General features: G+C 38.6%; 1 protein-coding gene across 9 annotated transcripts in view; it reads left to right on the top strand.

Moving 5' to 3' along the window:
* The window catches only part of KIAA0825 (KIAA0825 ortholog), a 293,878-nt gene that overhangs the window by 153,877 nt on the left and 123,547 nt on the right, over positions 1-16,454 (top strand). For all 9 annotated transcript variants that reach the window (XM_042943406.1, XM_042943366.1, XM_042943346.1 and 6 more), the window contains 2 exons: positions 433-572; positions 15,348-15,527. In XM_042943406.1, the coding sequence (XP_042799340.1) occupies positions 433-572; positions 15,348-15,527 (320 nt within the window). The remainder of the gene's footprint in view (positions 1-432; positions 573-15,347; positions 15,528-16,454) is intronic.

The raw sequence follows: 16,454 nt of genomic DNA, 5'->3' as shown, positions 1-16,454 counted from the left end.
ATGGCCAATTACAAGTAGTCAAAACCCACTGTAACTTTCTTTCCATGAATAATGAAAGGAGTTAATAGCACATAGTAGGCACTCATATATTTGGTGAATGAACAAATAAATGCAATTAAAATAAATGCATACATAATTTCAGTTTGCTCCATGAAACAAAAACAGACATAGTCTTGTGAAATATAGGCATGGTTATTTTGTATCAGTTTTAAATTTGGCAGGCTACCAAATGTTAATTTGCTTTTAGCTAGTTGAGATTAAATGTAATTCCTTCCCAGAGCAACCCTAAAGTAAGCAAGCATGAAAGCATTTTCAGAGTAATCTAGGAGGAATTGACATTTAAAGGAGTTAGCATTACATCTGTACTTTAAGGCTATTAATTTCATAGATAAATTAACTTCATTACTCTATCTTTATCTTACATTTCGAAAGGGCTCCATCATCTGGACGACTGACAGCCGAGGGTCAATTGAAACTGCTCTTATCCCAGCCAGGTTGTAATTGGAACCTGCTTCTGGAAACCCTACTGCATCAAGATGGTCTTTTACTGAGAATCTTGCTGAAGAGCTCAAGTGAGTATATGAGAATGTCCTCAAAAAACCCAGTCATTGCTCAAGTTGAATGAATTTTTTTTCCCTATTTGAACATGGGCAGAGGAATGTAAACCAACTGCCTTGTATCAACAGTCAGTGGGGTTAGCTGCAAACAAAATATTGAATCACTTTATAAACCTATTGAAAAGATTCTTTTTGGTACCTCAAAATGTGGGAATATTATCTTTTTATGTGGTTCTAGTTTATCATAACTATCATTATATAGAAATATATTAATATCTGGAGTTTGAGATGCCCAAGAATATTATACAAACATAGTTAAATGTCAAAAACAGAAGTCTCAACCAGATCTAAGAGAGAGGGAGAGAAAGGAAGACAGAGAAAGAGAGAAATTGCATTAGAACTACACCAGAAATTTCAGTGGATCATGAAGAGGGCTTATGTAATTTATAAACAAGCAAACTGTGGCTTACAGCCATATCCATTGGGACATAGAGAAGTCATTGTAAGAAAAGTATGAATGGAAATTGAAGAGTAATACAAGACCATACTTCTCTTAATTAGATTTACTTTTTTCCCTGTAAGTGCTATTTTAGAAAATGGTAAGTGAAATTATGCCAATCTAATTATATTCTACTGCTCTCCTGCTATATCTTTGAAGAGTTTTCTAACCATTTTCACATACCCCTATATGTTTCTCTCCTTCCATTCTATACCCCACATGAAGCCAGACTAACTTTTTCAATCACTAGCTTCACTGTAGGTTTCATGCATCACATTCTTTTTTTTTCTAGCTCTTCATCACCTGAAGTACCTAATTCCCATCCATCTGTCATTCAAATGTGACCCAAGAGTAGTTTTCTAACCTTTTATCCCCCACTATTCACTTATATGCGTGCATGTGCCTGCACACATATGCACACTTATTTCAGCCCATTGTCCTTAAAGTTACGTGCACCTGCTCCCTCCACACCTTGGCTCACCCATTTGTTTTCGACTTGAAAGACCCTCCATAGACAGCCCAGCCTCCACCAGTAGTATCCCAGGACCAGTTGACGTTCCAGATCTTTGAATGTTCTAGTTGACCCTGTTCTCTTCCTCCCCTGAACTTCACAGTGTTTGCTATCTTGGCAACTTATTTGCCCTTTAGTATATGCTGCCTTATGTTGTTATTATGTTTGTATATAAATAAGGTAGATGTCACCAGGCCCTATCAGCCTGTTGGTATATAAATGAGGCTTATAGTGTTCTCCTGTCCAGATGGCTCCAGTCATTTCTGGGAATTTTTAGTTCCTCAGATCTGCACACAACAAGTTCCCCATATTCTCCTCTCCCACCCACCCTGATGATGGCTTCCCAAAAGCCACTTATTTAGGGAAAGTGCTTCACTGCTGATCTCCTTGTGAGACTATTGCTCCTGCTCAGGTGCTCCTAAGCTCATAAAATCTTGTGGTGCCAAAGGTCACCTCAACTCCTCATCTTGCTGTGTTCCGAACAGAAATTCATAGATTACCCCTCTCCCAAACCCTGAATCCCTGAATCTCACTTTATTCCCATTGCCTCCAGATAGTACTGTTTGGGTCTCAAATCTCACAAAGTTGATCTGAAAGCAGTTTCTTTAACTTCAGGCTCTAAGGCCACTCTCCTGAAGAGAACTGGTATTAGGGAAATACTTCCTTAAGTAGCCAACTTTTATTGTTTGCTTATTAGGTTTTAGGTGCTGTGCCAAGCACTTCACATTTGATTCTTACAACCTAATAGAGTATATACTATTGTTTTCTTTATGTTAAAAGTAATGACATTAGAGTTTAAGATAATGTCATTTGCCTAGAGACACACACAGCTTATAAATGGTGGGTAAACCTGGATTCTGAACCCAGCCGGAGCTTTCTGTCCCCTGCCCTTCCTATATAAATACTCACGCAAATCAAATCCTGGAGTGGGCTAGGGGAATCTGAAAGAACTTTAATCTGCCCACTCTCAGGCTGAATCAACTAAGACATTCTGATGCACATGTATTTAACAGGTCTTTCCAGTTAAGTAATTAGGCTGATCACAAGTTTTTATATTCCTTTGCAAGTTACCACAATGCTTTATGGAAAAAGTCTAAAAAAAAAAAAAAAAAAAGAAAAGAAAAGAAAAAGAAAAAAAAAAGGAAAAGTCTAGTGATTGTACAATCAATGATCAGTTAGAATATAAAATACAGAGCTCCCCTTAAACTTAATAATCGGGGCTTTCAGGCAAGATGACTGACTGGATACTATCCGACTGGGCTACAGAGTTACACTAATATAATCGTAGAAACTCACAAGCATGGTCCCAGAATAGAATTGGTCTCTTATCGGTAGAGTTATATAGAGTAGCCTGGAAAACCAATTGTGATCAAACCTTTTGACTATAATGATATAGCCACTAAGTATAGCAGTCATAGTTATGAATATCTAACCATGTTTTCTTCCAAATGAAAACGACATTTACTTGCCAAAAATATTATATCCACCTTCTGGTACATATAGTATTGTTAGGTGTTTGATCAGGGTTATATGGCTGTTCTGGTATTGTCTTGTATTGAATTTTATTATCTACTGCAAATACTGTAAGGATGAAGTGACAGAATTTACTAATCAATTGATTGACTTACTTATTAAGTTCCCATGGAAGTCTTGTCACTTTAAGTTAGAAACAATATACTCAGGGAATCTTATTAACTAGACTAAGATGGAAATTATTATGTACATAAAAATAAATTTGTAATATTTTATGCAGAGCTTTTCTTTTCATTTGATTAGAAGTCTCAGAGTATTTCAGAACTCATTTGGTAATTTAGAAGTTTGATCATATTTTTAGAAAAGCAAAATTTTGGAATAAGATATGCTGAATTAGCTGTTTCAAGCAACATAACTGTCAGCTTTTTATGGGAGAGTTTTCCTTTATAAATAGGGTCTTTTTGGTCTAATTGATAAAACTTAACTTGTGTTAAATTGGCTCAGGAAGAAGAATCAAGAGATTTTGAGTACATATTTTCATTATACATATTTTAAAACAAAGTTCTTTCTCTAAGAAACAGTTATTAAATTCTGTTAGGTACAGATTTTTTGACACATAGTCGTGTATTATAAAGGCTAAAACACATGCCACTTATCTCTTTTATATCTGTAGCTTTTGGTTTTGCTCTATGAAAATGATTTATCAGAATTTGTATTTATTTATTTTTTTTAAATCAGCAGATCATAGAGGTGCCTGGGTAACTCAGTCAGGTAAGCCCTGACTCTTGATCTCAGCTCAGGTCTTGATCTCAGGATCATGAGTTTAAGCCCTACATTGGACTCCATGCTGGGTGTGAAGGCTACTTAAAAAAACAAACAAAACAAAACAAAACAAAACAAAAAAAACATCAGCAGGTCATATACAGAAATGATTGTCTTATAGTATGAGATGCAACTTCACTGCTATTTTGGAAAATAGCAAAATTTAACAAAGGAATGGTAAAATTTTAACCTATAATATATGCTTCATGGGCTCCAAACTTCTAGGAAGTGAAATCATGTTTTTGCTATGGGTAATAATTCCTCCTGTATAAAAAAATGTAGCATTTTCAGGGAACGATTACATTACTAAAACTTGATAAACATAAACTGATTTCACATGGGGATAGTTTATAACATTCTTAGGGTAACGTTCAGTTGGCATTAGAAGATAATGTTTGTTGGTTTTATTTTTAAGGTAGGACATCTTAAATTTGAGGGAAAAAACTCTCAGTTACAAATGTTTATAGAGGATTTTAAAGTTGTAAGACACTATTTTGGATCATTGACTTTAAAAACCTAGGGTGATTGTTTTGGTAATTACTTCACAAAGACCACATGGCCCAAACAGTTTCTTGAGGCAACAAAGCAACAAATATTTGTTAACAGGTGGCCTCTTCCTGTTGGTGACACTTGAATGAAGTGTGACTAACATTCTTTCCTTTGCCCATTGCCCCAAGAATGACTCCCAGTGAAACTTCTGAGTTTCTGGTGGTTTTCACGTGGAATATAACAACACGAAGCAAGCAAATACGTAATGTTTATCATGTTCCAGACATTGTTTCTAACTACTTTACATGTGTTCAGTGAACAAATCCTCCTAAACAACTCTCTGTGGTAGGGACAATTTGGACAATTTTCATCTCCATTTTAAAGATGAAGAAACTAAGACATTAAGTCACATGTCCAAGTCACATGTGATTGGCCAAGCAGGATTTGATCCAGACAGCTGGCTTCCAGAGATTGTGCTTTCCCCCACCACACCCCTTGGCATCTATCTACGCAGAACCGGAGTTTCCCAGATTGCAGGGCTGCACAACCTGGGAGCTGTCAGGAGCCTGTATTCCGCACAGTGTGTACATTTCAGCCTTGTAACAAAGTGAAGATAATCAAGAAACAGATCTACACAAAACTCTTAGATAAAAACGCTGCTACCACTACAAAGGGACGGTTGACTTAAAATGAATGAATCAATTCAAATTCTCTTATTTTACAGTTAATATCAGCCTGATTTTTTTTTTTTTTCATAATGAGAGCACTGTTAGGGCAGAAATTTAGTGTTTGTTATACACTCTGTGTGTGTGTGTGTGTGTGTGTGTGTGTGTGTGTGTGTGTGTGTGTGTTGTTTTACTTTGTAAGTATGAGCAAAGTGCTGTTTTATGCCTGTCTTGAAGGAGATGACCAAAAGTAAAAATATACTCCCTCTTGATACCCTCAGTGTACCTAACGTCGATGTCCTAAGCTACTTTTGCTGGTGATGATATCTGTACTCTGACTTGTTCAGTCTTTTTTCTTCTCTGGATTTGTACCCTATTCTTATTAGGAACAGTAGAACCATTTTTGTGTGTTTTTGCCCTAGTCTTTTCCAACCAAGTGTCCATCCTGTCCTAGAATGATGATGAACTAGCTTAGAATGTCAGTGGGCTCTGGGGTGCCTGGGTGACTCAGTTGGTTAAGCGCCAGTCTTGAGCTCAGGTCATGATCTTGTGTGGTTCGTGGGTTCGAGCCCTGTATCCGGCTCTGTGCTGAGAGCTCAGAGCCTGGATCCTGCTTCGGATTCTGTGTCTCCCTCTCTCTCTCTCTGTGTCTCCTCTCTCCTCCATCCCCACTCTGTCTCATTCTCTCAAATAATAACTAAACATAAAAAAATTTTTTAAAAAGAGTATCAATGGGCTCTGTAGAACTATTATAGTCCCAGAAACATTTATCACTTATTGCCTAGGGTCTGCTGAGTTTCTCTGAGGGTGGTGTGTTTATAGGGTATTAAGTAAAACAAAGCTTCTTGACTTTAAAATGCAAATGTGTCACCTGGGAAGCTTGTTAAAACTGCAGATTCTGATTCAATAGGTTTGGGGATGGGGCCTGGGTCTCTCCATTTCTAACAAGCTCCCATGTGATGCTGCCCCTGCTGCTGGTCCCTGGCCCACCTTTTGAGTAGCAAGGCTATCTAAGAAAGAGTCTATAGACTCCTTCTATAGTTGCTATAGAAGGCGAAGAATCTGACTATGTGGCTTGTCTTTCCAGTGTATTACTGGCTTGTAAGGAGACAATATTTACCTAGGAATATTTATAAACCATTTTATCTGGAAGGTCACGTAGTCAGAAAGCGTGATCTCAGTATTGATCTGATTATGTCACTCCCCTCCTAAATCCCTTTAGTGGCTGCCCACTACTTACAGGGTAAGGACCCTCTCCTTGAGACATGAGCAACACCCATTGTGCTCTGGCTGTGGCTGACTCATCCAACATACTGCATCCTGCTTTCCTCTAGCTTAACATGCATTTTCTGGTCTAGGTTGTGCATCCTAGATTTGTGTATCTGTAACAGCAAGGGCCCTGCAGAAGTGTCGTGAGAAAATAGGCAGGTACTTTAACACCAACTACCTTTTACTTGGCCCGTATGACAAGTTCTTTTCTGCTGCAGAACCTTTGAAATGTGGTTTTTGTGTGTCCACAATCTCTTCCCTCTTCATTTTCCTGGCTGCCGCTAATCCTCTTTTAGCTTGAATATTACTTCCTAGGAAGTCATCTTTGATTGTTCCAAAAGGTCCTACCATGATTCCTTTTGTAACACTTGTTACAATTTTAAGTGAATGCTGAATTAACGTAACTATGTACTTAACGTCTGTCTCAGTGGGTGCAAGTTCCAGGAGGGCAGATAGATCATCATTGTATCCGCAGTGCTTGGCCTCCTTCTAGACTCTTTAGTACATAGAGTGTACTTGAAATCATTTATTGAATGAATGAGTGAGTGAGTGAATAAATGGCAATTAAATTTCCATGAAGCAATTCCGTTTCATTCATTTTTAAATGGAGTACTAATATTGATCTTATGTGTTCATTTTAAGGTTTAAGAAAGTAAATAAATACGAAGTACCATTGTTTGGCACTTAGTAGGTACTTAATTTGTATTAGATTCTTTCCTTCTTTTATACTGAATGCCTGGAAGAATACATCTGATGTATTTTTCTTTTCTAATCACTCCTCCTGTGGTCCCTATGCAGTGGTCTCTCCTTGTGCTTGTCAGTAATCCTTCCCTCTGTCTAAGCATAAATTTAAGTGCTTCCTAGGAAGTAGAGTTTCTCCTTTAAGGCCTTGTGCCTGAGAAGGTATTGACCGAGCAGCTGTCAAGATGCTAGCACGTGAAGATGAGAACTGGGACAAATAAATATTCTCAAGTTCTAAATATTGTAACACTCCTTGGGAACCTTCACACACAGCTTGGGAGACTGGGAGCATGAATTTTGCTATAATGCTTCTCTTCCACGGAATCAAATCTAATCTGGCTTGACAGTGGCTGAAATATTTTATATTCTATCTCTTCATGGCACCTAGAAAATGTCTAATATAACTATAGGAACATGTGTCTTCTTTAGCAGTTAATGTGCTTCTGGTGTTAGCATTGCAAAATGATTGGGCATTATATTACAAGTGATACTATTATCATGAATTTATGTAGCATCTTTGTCCCCAACAACTCAGAGCGATTTAACATATTATTTCATTTATGACCCTTGGATTATTAGGACCATTTTGCAAATGATGAAACTTGGATTCAGAGAAATTGAATAAATTGCCCACTTGATATTTAAGTGGTCCTTGTTAGCAGAGAGAAGAGCCATTATTTTGTGACAGTATATCAATTGTTTTTAAATAAATTTCTAAAATAAAAACATGGGACTTTATGGAGGTATTCATTCTTAGAAATAAGAAATAACATTCTTTGGAATTAATTTCTGAAAATTTCGGTTACTTGATTTTACAAATATGTTCTCTATTAGACTAATATTTAATGGGCTCTAACTAGGTATGAGGCACTGTTCTCAGTCGGAGATAGAGTGGTAAATGTGACATGCCATAGTGCCCTTACATTCGGGGGGATTAATTGCTGGGGAAAATTGGAGAGGACGGACCTTATAAAGTAAGGAGGTATTAAAAATTGGATAAGTTCAGCTGCTAATAAGTGCCATGGAGTGCTTTTATAAAACAGAGTGACTGAAGAAAGATTGACAGACTGGGTAATAGGCAAAGGCTGCTCTGAAGAGTGGATGGCTACTTGCTTGAAGTAAGTTATTTGGGAGTAGATGGACGATGTCCTTCACTATTAGATTATTTGGAATACATGTACACTTTCTTCCAGTATTCTGGAATGGGAGCTGGCAAACTTTTGTACAAAGGGCCACATAGTGAACATTTCAGGCTTTGTCAACTCTTCCATCTCTGTCACAGCCACCAAACTCTACCACTGTCATAAGCAAATGAGCATGGCTGTGTAGGGGAGGAAGAAGTTTTCTTCAACAGTCTTAGGGCTTCTGAACAGGTTGAAAATTCAACTGACAAAGATACATTAACAAGAGAAAAAGAATAGAAATACATTTTTAAAAAAATTTTTAATGTTTATTTTTCTTAGAGAGAGAGAGAGAGAGAGACAGCGTGTGAGCAGTGGAGGGGCAGAGAGAGAGAGGGAGACACAGAATCAGAAGCAGGCTCCAGGCTCTGAGCTCTCAGCACAGAGCAGAGCCCTACACGGGGCTCGAACTCACATACTGTGAGATCATGACCTCAGCCGAAGTCGGACACAACTGGCTGAGCTGCCCACGTGCTTTCTTTCTTTCTTGCTTGCTTGCTTGCTTGCTTTCTGATACAGGAGTGACCCAAAGAAACCGTTAAACTGGAGCCTTTTTATGCTAGGTTCAATGAAGAATGGACAGTCATGGAGAAATACGATAGGTCAAAGGGTATGAAATTAGTAAGTTGGGGGAAACTTAGCAGGGCCTATTTGTTAGGATCCTTCTTAGTATCCTTTTGACTTCAGAGACAGGGATGCCCCTACCCTCCTGGTATAGAGAGGGCACCTGTCCTGTTTCAGGAGAGAAGAGCAGGGGGAAGGTCAGAGTGACCTTCCTGCTTCTGCTGTTTTCTCAAACTCTTTCCAGTGTTTAAAATATTCAGTATGCCTAGGTACCATATTTGAGGTAACATGTCGGAGCCCCATCAGCTGTATTCCAATGAAGTTTTATTTATGCACACAGAAATTTGAATTTTACATAATTTTGTGTGTCACAAAGGATATCCTACTTGTGATTTTTTTTTCCAACCATTTAAAAACATACAAATCATTCTTTGCTTGAAACAGGAATCAGTCTGTTGAAAACAGGCATCAGTCTGGATTTGTCCCCCAGGCTTGCCAACCCTTGCTCTAGAATATTGTACAGCACCCAGGCTCCCACGGTGGCTTTAGTACTTCTCTGCAGTGTAGTCATCTGGAGAGGAGACCTGCACATACTGCTAGCATGACAATTTTAACTTCTCTCCCAAGGTCTGAGTAGACATTCCCACTGGGTAGATAGGCTTGATATCTGCCTACAATTTCCCTTTGAAATAGCTTTGACTTGGATTTACCGTATAGCCATTTAGGGACCTTGCGTACTGGGGGTCCAGGTGGAGCTCAAAACTTATCTCTCACTCCCTAGGGCTGCCAGCTGCACAATTTGGACCAGTTATCCACCTATGCTTAGTGGTTATCAGATCCTGCCTGAAATATCATGGTCTTTTCTTGACACAACTTGTTTAAAGGGAGATTGCCCATTAAGAGTGAAAACTGTGCCCCTGGGTGGCTCAGTCGGTTAAGCATCTGACTTCTGCTCAGGTCATGATCTCACATTTCGTGAGTTCGAGCTCCACATCAGGCTCTGTGCTGACCTCTCAGAGCCACAAACCTGTTTCAGATTCTGTGTCTCCTTTTCTCTCTGCCCCTCCTCCACTCATGCTCTGTCTTTTTCTCTCAAAAATAAATAAACTTAGAAAAAAAGAAAAAGAGTGAAACTGCTAATATGTTACCTAGGCCATACCTTGCTTAAGTGAACTGGGTATGTATAACTTGGAGAAGAAAAGACTAGAAGAGGCAGGATAGCTATCTTCGAATATTTTAAGTCTGAATGTAAAAAAAAAAAAAAAAAAAAAAAAAAAAAGCTGTCCACGTCAGCAAGTAGAAATACTTGGGAATAAGTTGGAAGGAGATGGATTTGGCTGTCACTCTGTCAGTCAGAAAACCTGAATTCTCATCCCTAATGATACCTGAGGAAATTGTTTACAACTCTGTGCTTCTTTTCTTTATCTACTAAAGAGAGGAGAGTAGATTTCTATACCCCTTTCTGATAACAGTATCGTGTAATGTTTCTTAAAAATGAAAAACAGCTTGGTAACTTTGTTTCAGTATTCTTTACCTCAACACCTAGGGTCCTTGTCTCCCTGCTTCCAAGAATAAAGAGGTGGACACAGAATAAAAAGAGCAGCAGGCAAAAGTTTATTACTTTCTTACAGAAAGTAAGAATAGTATGAAAGCTGTCTTAACAGAGAGGGGGCATTGGAAAGTGAATGCCTGTGAGAATAGGCAGGGGTCTTTTTTAAATCGGGTTTTGGTGGTGAGGGTGGGGTGCTTCCCTTCCCCCATTTTCCTTCTCAGGTTCTACCCTTATTGGCTAGGTAACTCTAAATGCCTAGGCATTTCTTTTTGATTGGCCCATTTCCATAATGGTCTATGGCTGTACCGTTCTATGGTCTACTACTTATTTTTATAGTCAGGACTTTAGTCAAATTCCTGATGGGAACATGAGGGGGAGTAGGTGGTGTCTGTTACATGCTTAAGAGGAACTTACCCCCAAGGAAGTCTGCTATGGTCAGTCATGCCCAGCATTGTTCCAAAATATGTGGTTTTCTCCACCCAGGGACCTCAGGTCCGAACCTTTCCCTCTATGCTTCCTGAATCCTATCTTTTCGTATCATAACTTGAGCTGTCCAGCAGTGGGACAGCTGCCTGGAATGGTAATGGAAATCTCACCACTGTAAGTATTCAAAAAGAAACTAGGTCACCGTTGTCACGAATGCTAGAAGACTTTTTATTCATTGACTCAACAAATGTTTATTCATTTATTGACCAAATATTTACTGACCTCCTTGTAAGGTGCCTGCCAGTCGTATAATTTCATTATGTTTCTTAATCAGATGGTTAGAACCTGATATAAATCTGTGGGCTAAGAATCGGTTTTTCAAGACCTCTTTTGGCTGTGCTTTGTTATTTTTTTATTTTTTAAAAAAAATTTTTTTAACGTTTATTTATTTTTGAGGCAGAGAGAGACAGAGCATGAATGGGGGGAGGGTCAGAGAGAGAGGGAGACACAGAATCAGAAGCAGGCTCCAGGCTCCGAGCTGTCAGCACAGAGCCCAACACAGGGCTCGAACTCGTGAACCACAAGATCGTGACCTGAGCCAAAGTCGGACACTTAACCGACTGAGCCACATGTTATTCTTGGCGCCCCATGTTATTCTCTCCAGTGTCTACTGGTAAAGCAAAATCCTTCTTTGCCCCAAAATGATTCATTTGAATTAAAATTAAATCCAACTTTGGTGACCAGATTTCTTTTCAAATTGGCAATCTCCTTATGCAGAGTAAAACTTTGCACTTCTTTCTACCTTGCTTCCCTTTTCATTTGAAATGCTCACTTTCATTTGCAAACGTAAAGGGCTTGAAGTTAATTTAAGAGTCTATTTGTAAACAGTAGAGCCAGGATTCCGAGATTCAGTTTTATAGAATAGTACTCCTGCTAAATGTAATACTAGAAAAAGGTTTTATGGTCAAAAATGTTTTAAAACACTATATACTAAAATCCCTTCTTGGAGAGGCACAGGGCTCATGAATAATTAAAGGCTCTGAGAAATCCTGCAGAAAACAAAACTATTTAATATTGTTGAAGCCAGCACTTCCAGAACATATGGGCTACTACATTAACATACCATGAAATGCACTTTGGAGAAAATCTTATCTTATAAAAAGTATGGAGAGGAACCTTAGTAGATACAGGTAGATAGAGCCAAAACTGTTTCAGAGAGGTTTGCGTATCTACATTTATAAATTTGTAGATATTACATAATAATTTTCAAATACACAGAATTACCTGTGCCTTCTCTATAAAGATGATCAGTTTTCAAGACACTGGAGTCAATTGTCCAATTATAAATCTCTCTTGAATGTAGCTATTTTCTTGATGACTTGTAGAGAACTTTTATATTTTATTTATCATCAGCCTCTTTAAGACTTATTTTCTTTATTTGTTAAAAAACATGGAGATTGATGAAGTTTTGGGGTGGTGGGGGGTTTGTGGGGTCCAGAGCCGATGGTCAAGAAAGAATTCTTAAAGACATCTTTGGTGCAAAAAGGTGATTTTATTAAAGCCGGGAGACAGGACCAACGGGCAGGAAAAGCTGCACTGTAACTGTGGGGCAAGTCTGGGGAGATCAAGTCAAGAGGGAATTTCCAAAGAGACTCTCACATGCAAAAGACTTACTGGAGGCCTAGCTATTGTCAAGTTAAGGTGTTTTTCCCCCTAGCAAAGCATTAACATTGACAGTAGGAGTTCCCGGACTTTAGGCTTTTGATAGGATTGCCTTTTTCTGGTAAACTGGTGGAGACTCTTAACCAGATTAACCATTTGTTTTTTGTCCTTTCTTGTTTTTGTGCAGCCAGAGGTGTCCAAGGAATATCACACGAATCCCACCTTGGCGGGGGCGGGGCAGGGCGGTGCTAGCTTGTGTTTGTGTTTTGCCCTCAGCTTGCCTCAGGCTCCCTCAACAGAGATACTCTATACTTAGTAGATTTTTGGGGCGCCTGGGTGGCTCAGTTGGTTAAGCGTCCATCTTAGGCTCAGGTCATGATGTCGCGGTTCCTGAGTTTGAGCCATGCATGGGGCTCTCTGCTGTCAGTGCAGAGCCCGCTTCAGATTCTGTGTCTCCCTCTCTCTCGCCCCTCCTTTGCTCGCTGGCACATGCGCGTGCACTCTCTCTAAAAAATAAACATTTAAAAAATATATACACTTAGTAGAGTTTTGTGAGGATCAAGATAAATAGGTAAATACGTGCAAAACAGTGAGCAGAGAGCCAGCACCATTGTGGGTATTCAATAAAGGCCTGTCTCCCATCTCACCATTAATCACAGCCCTGAATTTGGGACTGTGATTGTTCAAAAGAGGTAGAAATCTGATGTTTAGTTTATTTGGGTATTGAGGAAAACAGCATAGAAAATGTTGTAAGTGCTTTAATTTGCGTATGAGAATTTTAGAACAGAAAGCAGGAAAATAATTCCCAGGAAAGACTTGGGAAAGAAAATCTCTGAAAAAGAATGATTTTGTTTTGTTTTGTTTTGTCTTTGTAGTTTAATTCATAGACCCATTTCATGAGACTTTGTTTTTAAAATTTAAATTTTGCCAAAATAAGAATACATTGAGGGAGGAAAAAGTAATAATCAAGTCACGTTTAACTGAAAACTTGTAAATAAATGGCAGATCTTTGTATCTATTGTTACCTTTTATGCAGTAGACTCCAAACCAATTTTCCAAGTCAGGTTTCAATTTTATTGTTATTAATTTTTACAGTGAACTAGGCTGTGATTTTCAAATTTAGTGCTTCTTTGAAGCCATTTTCACATGACACTCCACCCCCTTTTTCTCAGGTATTAATTTACCAGCCTGGTGTTTTAGGTGTTGAATCCTGGTTTTATAGGCTACATTTTCTATCCGTGCACTTTCTCTCTAATATCTATGTCTAAAGTGAGTCTTTCAGCCTCTTCCCTTTGGTTAGGGATGCTCGTTAGAGCCTGGTTAATTCAGCGTCCCTCAGCTGATGGCACTCTCTTCACCAACATTGCTGCCAAATCCATTTTAGTGACTCAGCAGGAGCTTGTCATTAACAGCATTTTTGTAGAAAGTAAAAATTAAGCAGTCTTGGAAAGCAAAGTGCTAGTGCACCATGTATGTGTAAATCTGTGGTAGCAGTAAACACAGGCTCCTGGTGGGGTTGGTGGGGGAGCTCCTCCCCAGATACCACCCTCTTTTGAAGCGCTAACAAGTTTAGTTCTAGTTAATGTCTGCAGTGAAAAGAGCCCTTCAGTGTTACTGAAAAGGCAATCTGTTTTCAATTCTTTTATTTGTTTATAGAAGGTATGAAACATTTGATAAATAGAGGGGAGCCAGATGGAATTCAGAATAGCAGCTTTATTATTGCTTGGGTCAGAAAATATGGCTTTAAATATGGCTTGCCCACACAGCCTTATTTTCCAGAATTAAGATGATCCTCCTGTCCCTCATAGACTTATGCAATGGCAGAACCAGCCCTCATAGACTTAATGAGGAGGAGAGCAGGCCAGAATGCAACTCCCTGTGGTCAGGTTGGCCCCAAACTCACCACTGAGAAGAGTCCTCCCTCCTTCCTTAGCTAGAAGTGTGGAGAAAGACAGGAGTGTGACTCATATTAAAGGGAGAACAATAAGAGAGTGCAGGCCTGGGTTAGTTGTAGATCTGACGGGAAAATACCTCTTGGGTATTAATATTGACTGAGGAAGATGAGGCTAAGTGGATGACCTTTGTTTGAACAGTGGATGCTCTAGACAGATCTACAACTCCTTGATATTTATGTCTTTCACGATTGAAGACACACCTGGGGAATTTTCCATTAAACAAACAAGTGCCTTGTCCAGAAGGCTGAGGGAAAGAAAAAGGAAAGGGCTAGACCTGCATGTGGAGGAGCAGGGAAGGGACGAACTTAAAAAGAAGGTTAAAAGAATAGAACCCTAGCGGAGTCTTCTTGAAAGGAATGGGAAATAGAAGAATGAAAGGGAACGCAGAAGAAAAGCCCTAAAGTGTAGGAAATGTGCAAGCTGGGAAGAACCAAGGTTTGTGGAGGAGTGCCTCGAAAAGGTATTGGTTTTCACCAGGTTTCTAGGACACCAACCTTAGAAACATTTGAAATCAGCTGAGGCTCACCCTCCATCCAGACCTTCTTAGACAGTTGGTGAGGTCCGACTTAGAACTCACCTTGGTGGGCGTCTAGGTGGCTCAGTTGGTTAAGTGGCTGACTCTCGATTTCAGCTCAGGTCTTGATCTCACTGCAAGCCCCATATTGGATTCTGCCCTGACAGCATGGAGCTTGCTTGTGATTCACTCTCTCCCTCTCTCTCTCTCTCTCTCTCTCTCTCTCTCTCTTTCTTTGAGGTCATGTCATTGTGACCCTTCTCACATTTTTCCCCCTACAAATATCCTAAGTATCTCAGTAACAATATTGGGTTTGGTGGGCCATTACTCTGAAAGAATATGGCATTTCTCTTATTATGTAAATATTAATCAAATACAGTTTTACTGCAATATGTTTGGGTAAGTGACAAGAATTTAATCACATTCACTGATACCTATCTTACCAAATTAATTTTATTCTTTCCAAGAATGTACCTTTCAAGAGCAAGGTTCTGATACAGATGATAATCTGAACCAAGGATCCAGCTTAATAGAAACCATCTTTAAAGTATTGTACCATTGCAATTTTTCTCCACAAACATTTGGAAATGTTTTTGTGAGCTACATGGAAGAAGAACAATTATGGGACTTTCTATATAACATTCCAGGTATGAAAAATTTACTGTTTGTTAAAGAAGTGTTTTATGGATACTTAAATATATCTTTAAAGATGCTTTGAAAGTTTTATTGATGTCACTCTTGTTGAGTCTATTATTTGTAAAAGTTTATCACACATTTTTTTTAAGCATAACAGTTTCTTTGGGGAATCATTAACCATTCAGTCCTATCAAAATATAATATACTTGGGACAAGGTGCAGGGGAGGGAGAGGGAGAGAAATTATGTAATGCAGATTTTCTTTTTAAATTATTATTAGGAACTGTCCCCTCATAAAAATTTAGTTTAATATTTACCATAGATTATGTTTTGCTCTTGAGCAAGTAAGACATTAGTGACATATTATTCTTGGATGCATTTTTTGGCAAACCAATGCACAAAACTACTAGTCATTTTCTTTAAACATAAAAGGTGTTTATTACGACCACAGCACCTCTGTCTCTATAAGGCAAGTATGTCTTCTCGTTCCTTTGGGAACAATATGTTTTTCCATTTGTATTGTTCTTCTGTCTACATAGAATGGATGTTGCAAGTTGCATATGTAACTAGAAAGTGTTCATGTGTTGCCCTACCTTGGGGCCAGATGAATAGATTCTCACCTTGTTCTATACTTAATATCCTGCCTTAAATTACATACTTATTAATATCTTGGGAAAACAAAGACTGAGAACCTAGTGGTTACACTGTTAGTCCCTTAACCATTTACATCATTTACATTTGGCTTTCAACCTACAAACATTTTTATACACTGTTTCAGAAACTACATTTCCATGAAATATTTCCTAGGATCCATATAAAAAAATCTAACTTGCTCATATTCATGGTTTCACTCTTCCAGGACTCTGACTATCCTCTAGATACTACTTGAATATCTTTTTAGCTAGTTTAAGGTTATTATGTTACATCTTTTGGTCATTA

This window comes from Panthera leo, chromosome A1 (assembly GCF_018350215.1).
Source record: "Panthera leo isolate Ple1 chromosome A1, P.leo_Ple1_pat1.1, whole genome shotgun sequence".
NCBI classification, from domain to species: domain Eukaryota; kingdom Metazoa; phylum Chordata; class Mammalia; order Carnivora; family Felidae; genus Panthera; species Panthera leo.
Note: the sequence above shows the minus strand (reverse complement) of the source record. Positions and strands in the feature narration are given on the sequence as shown.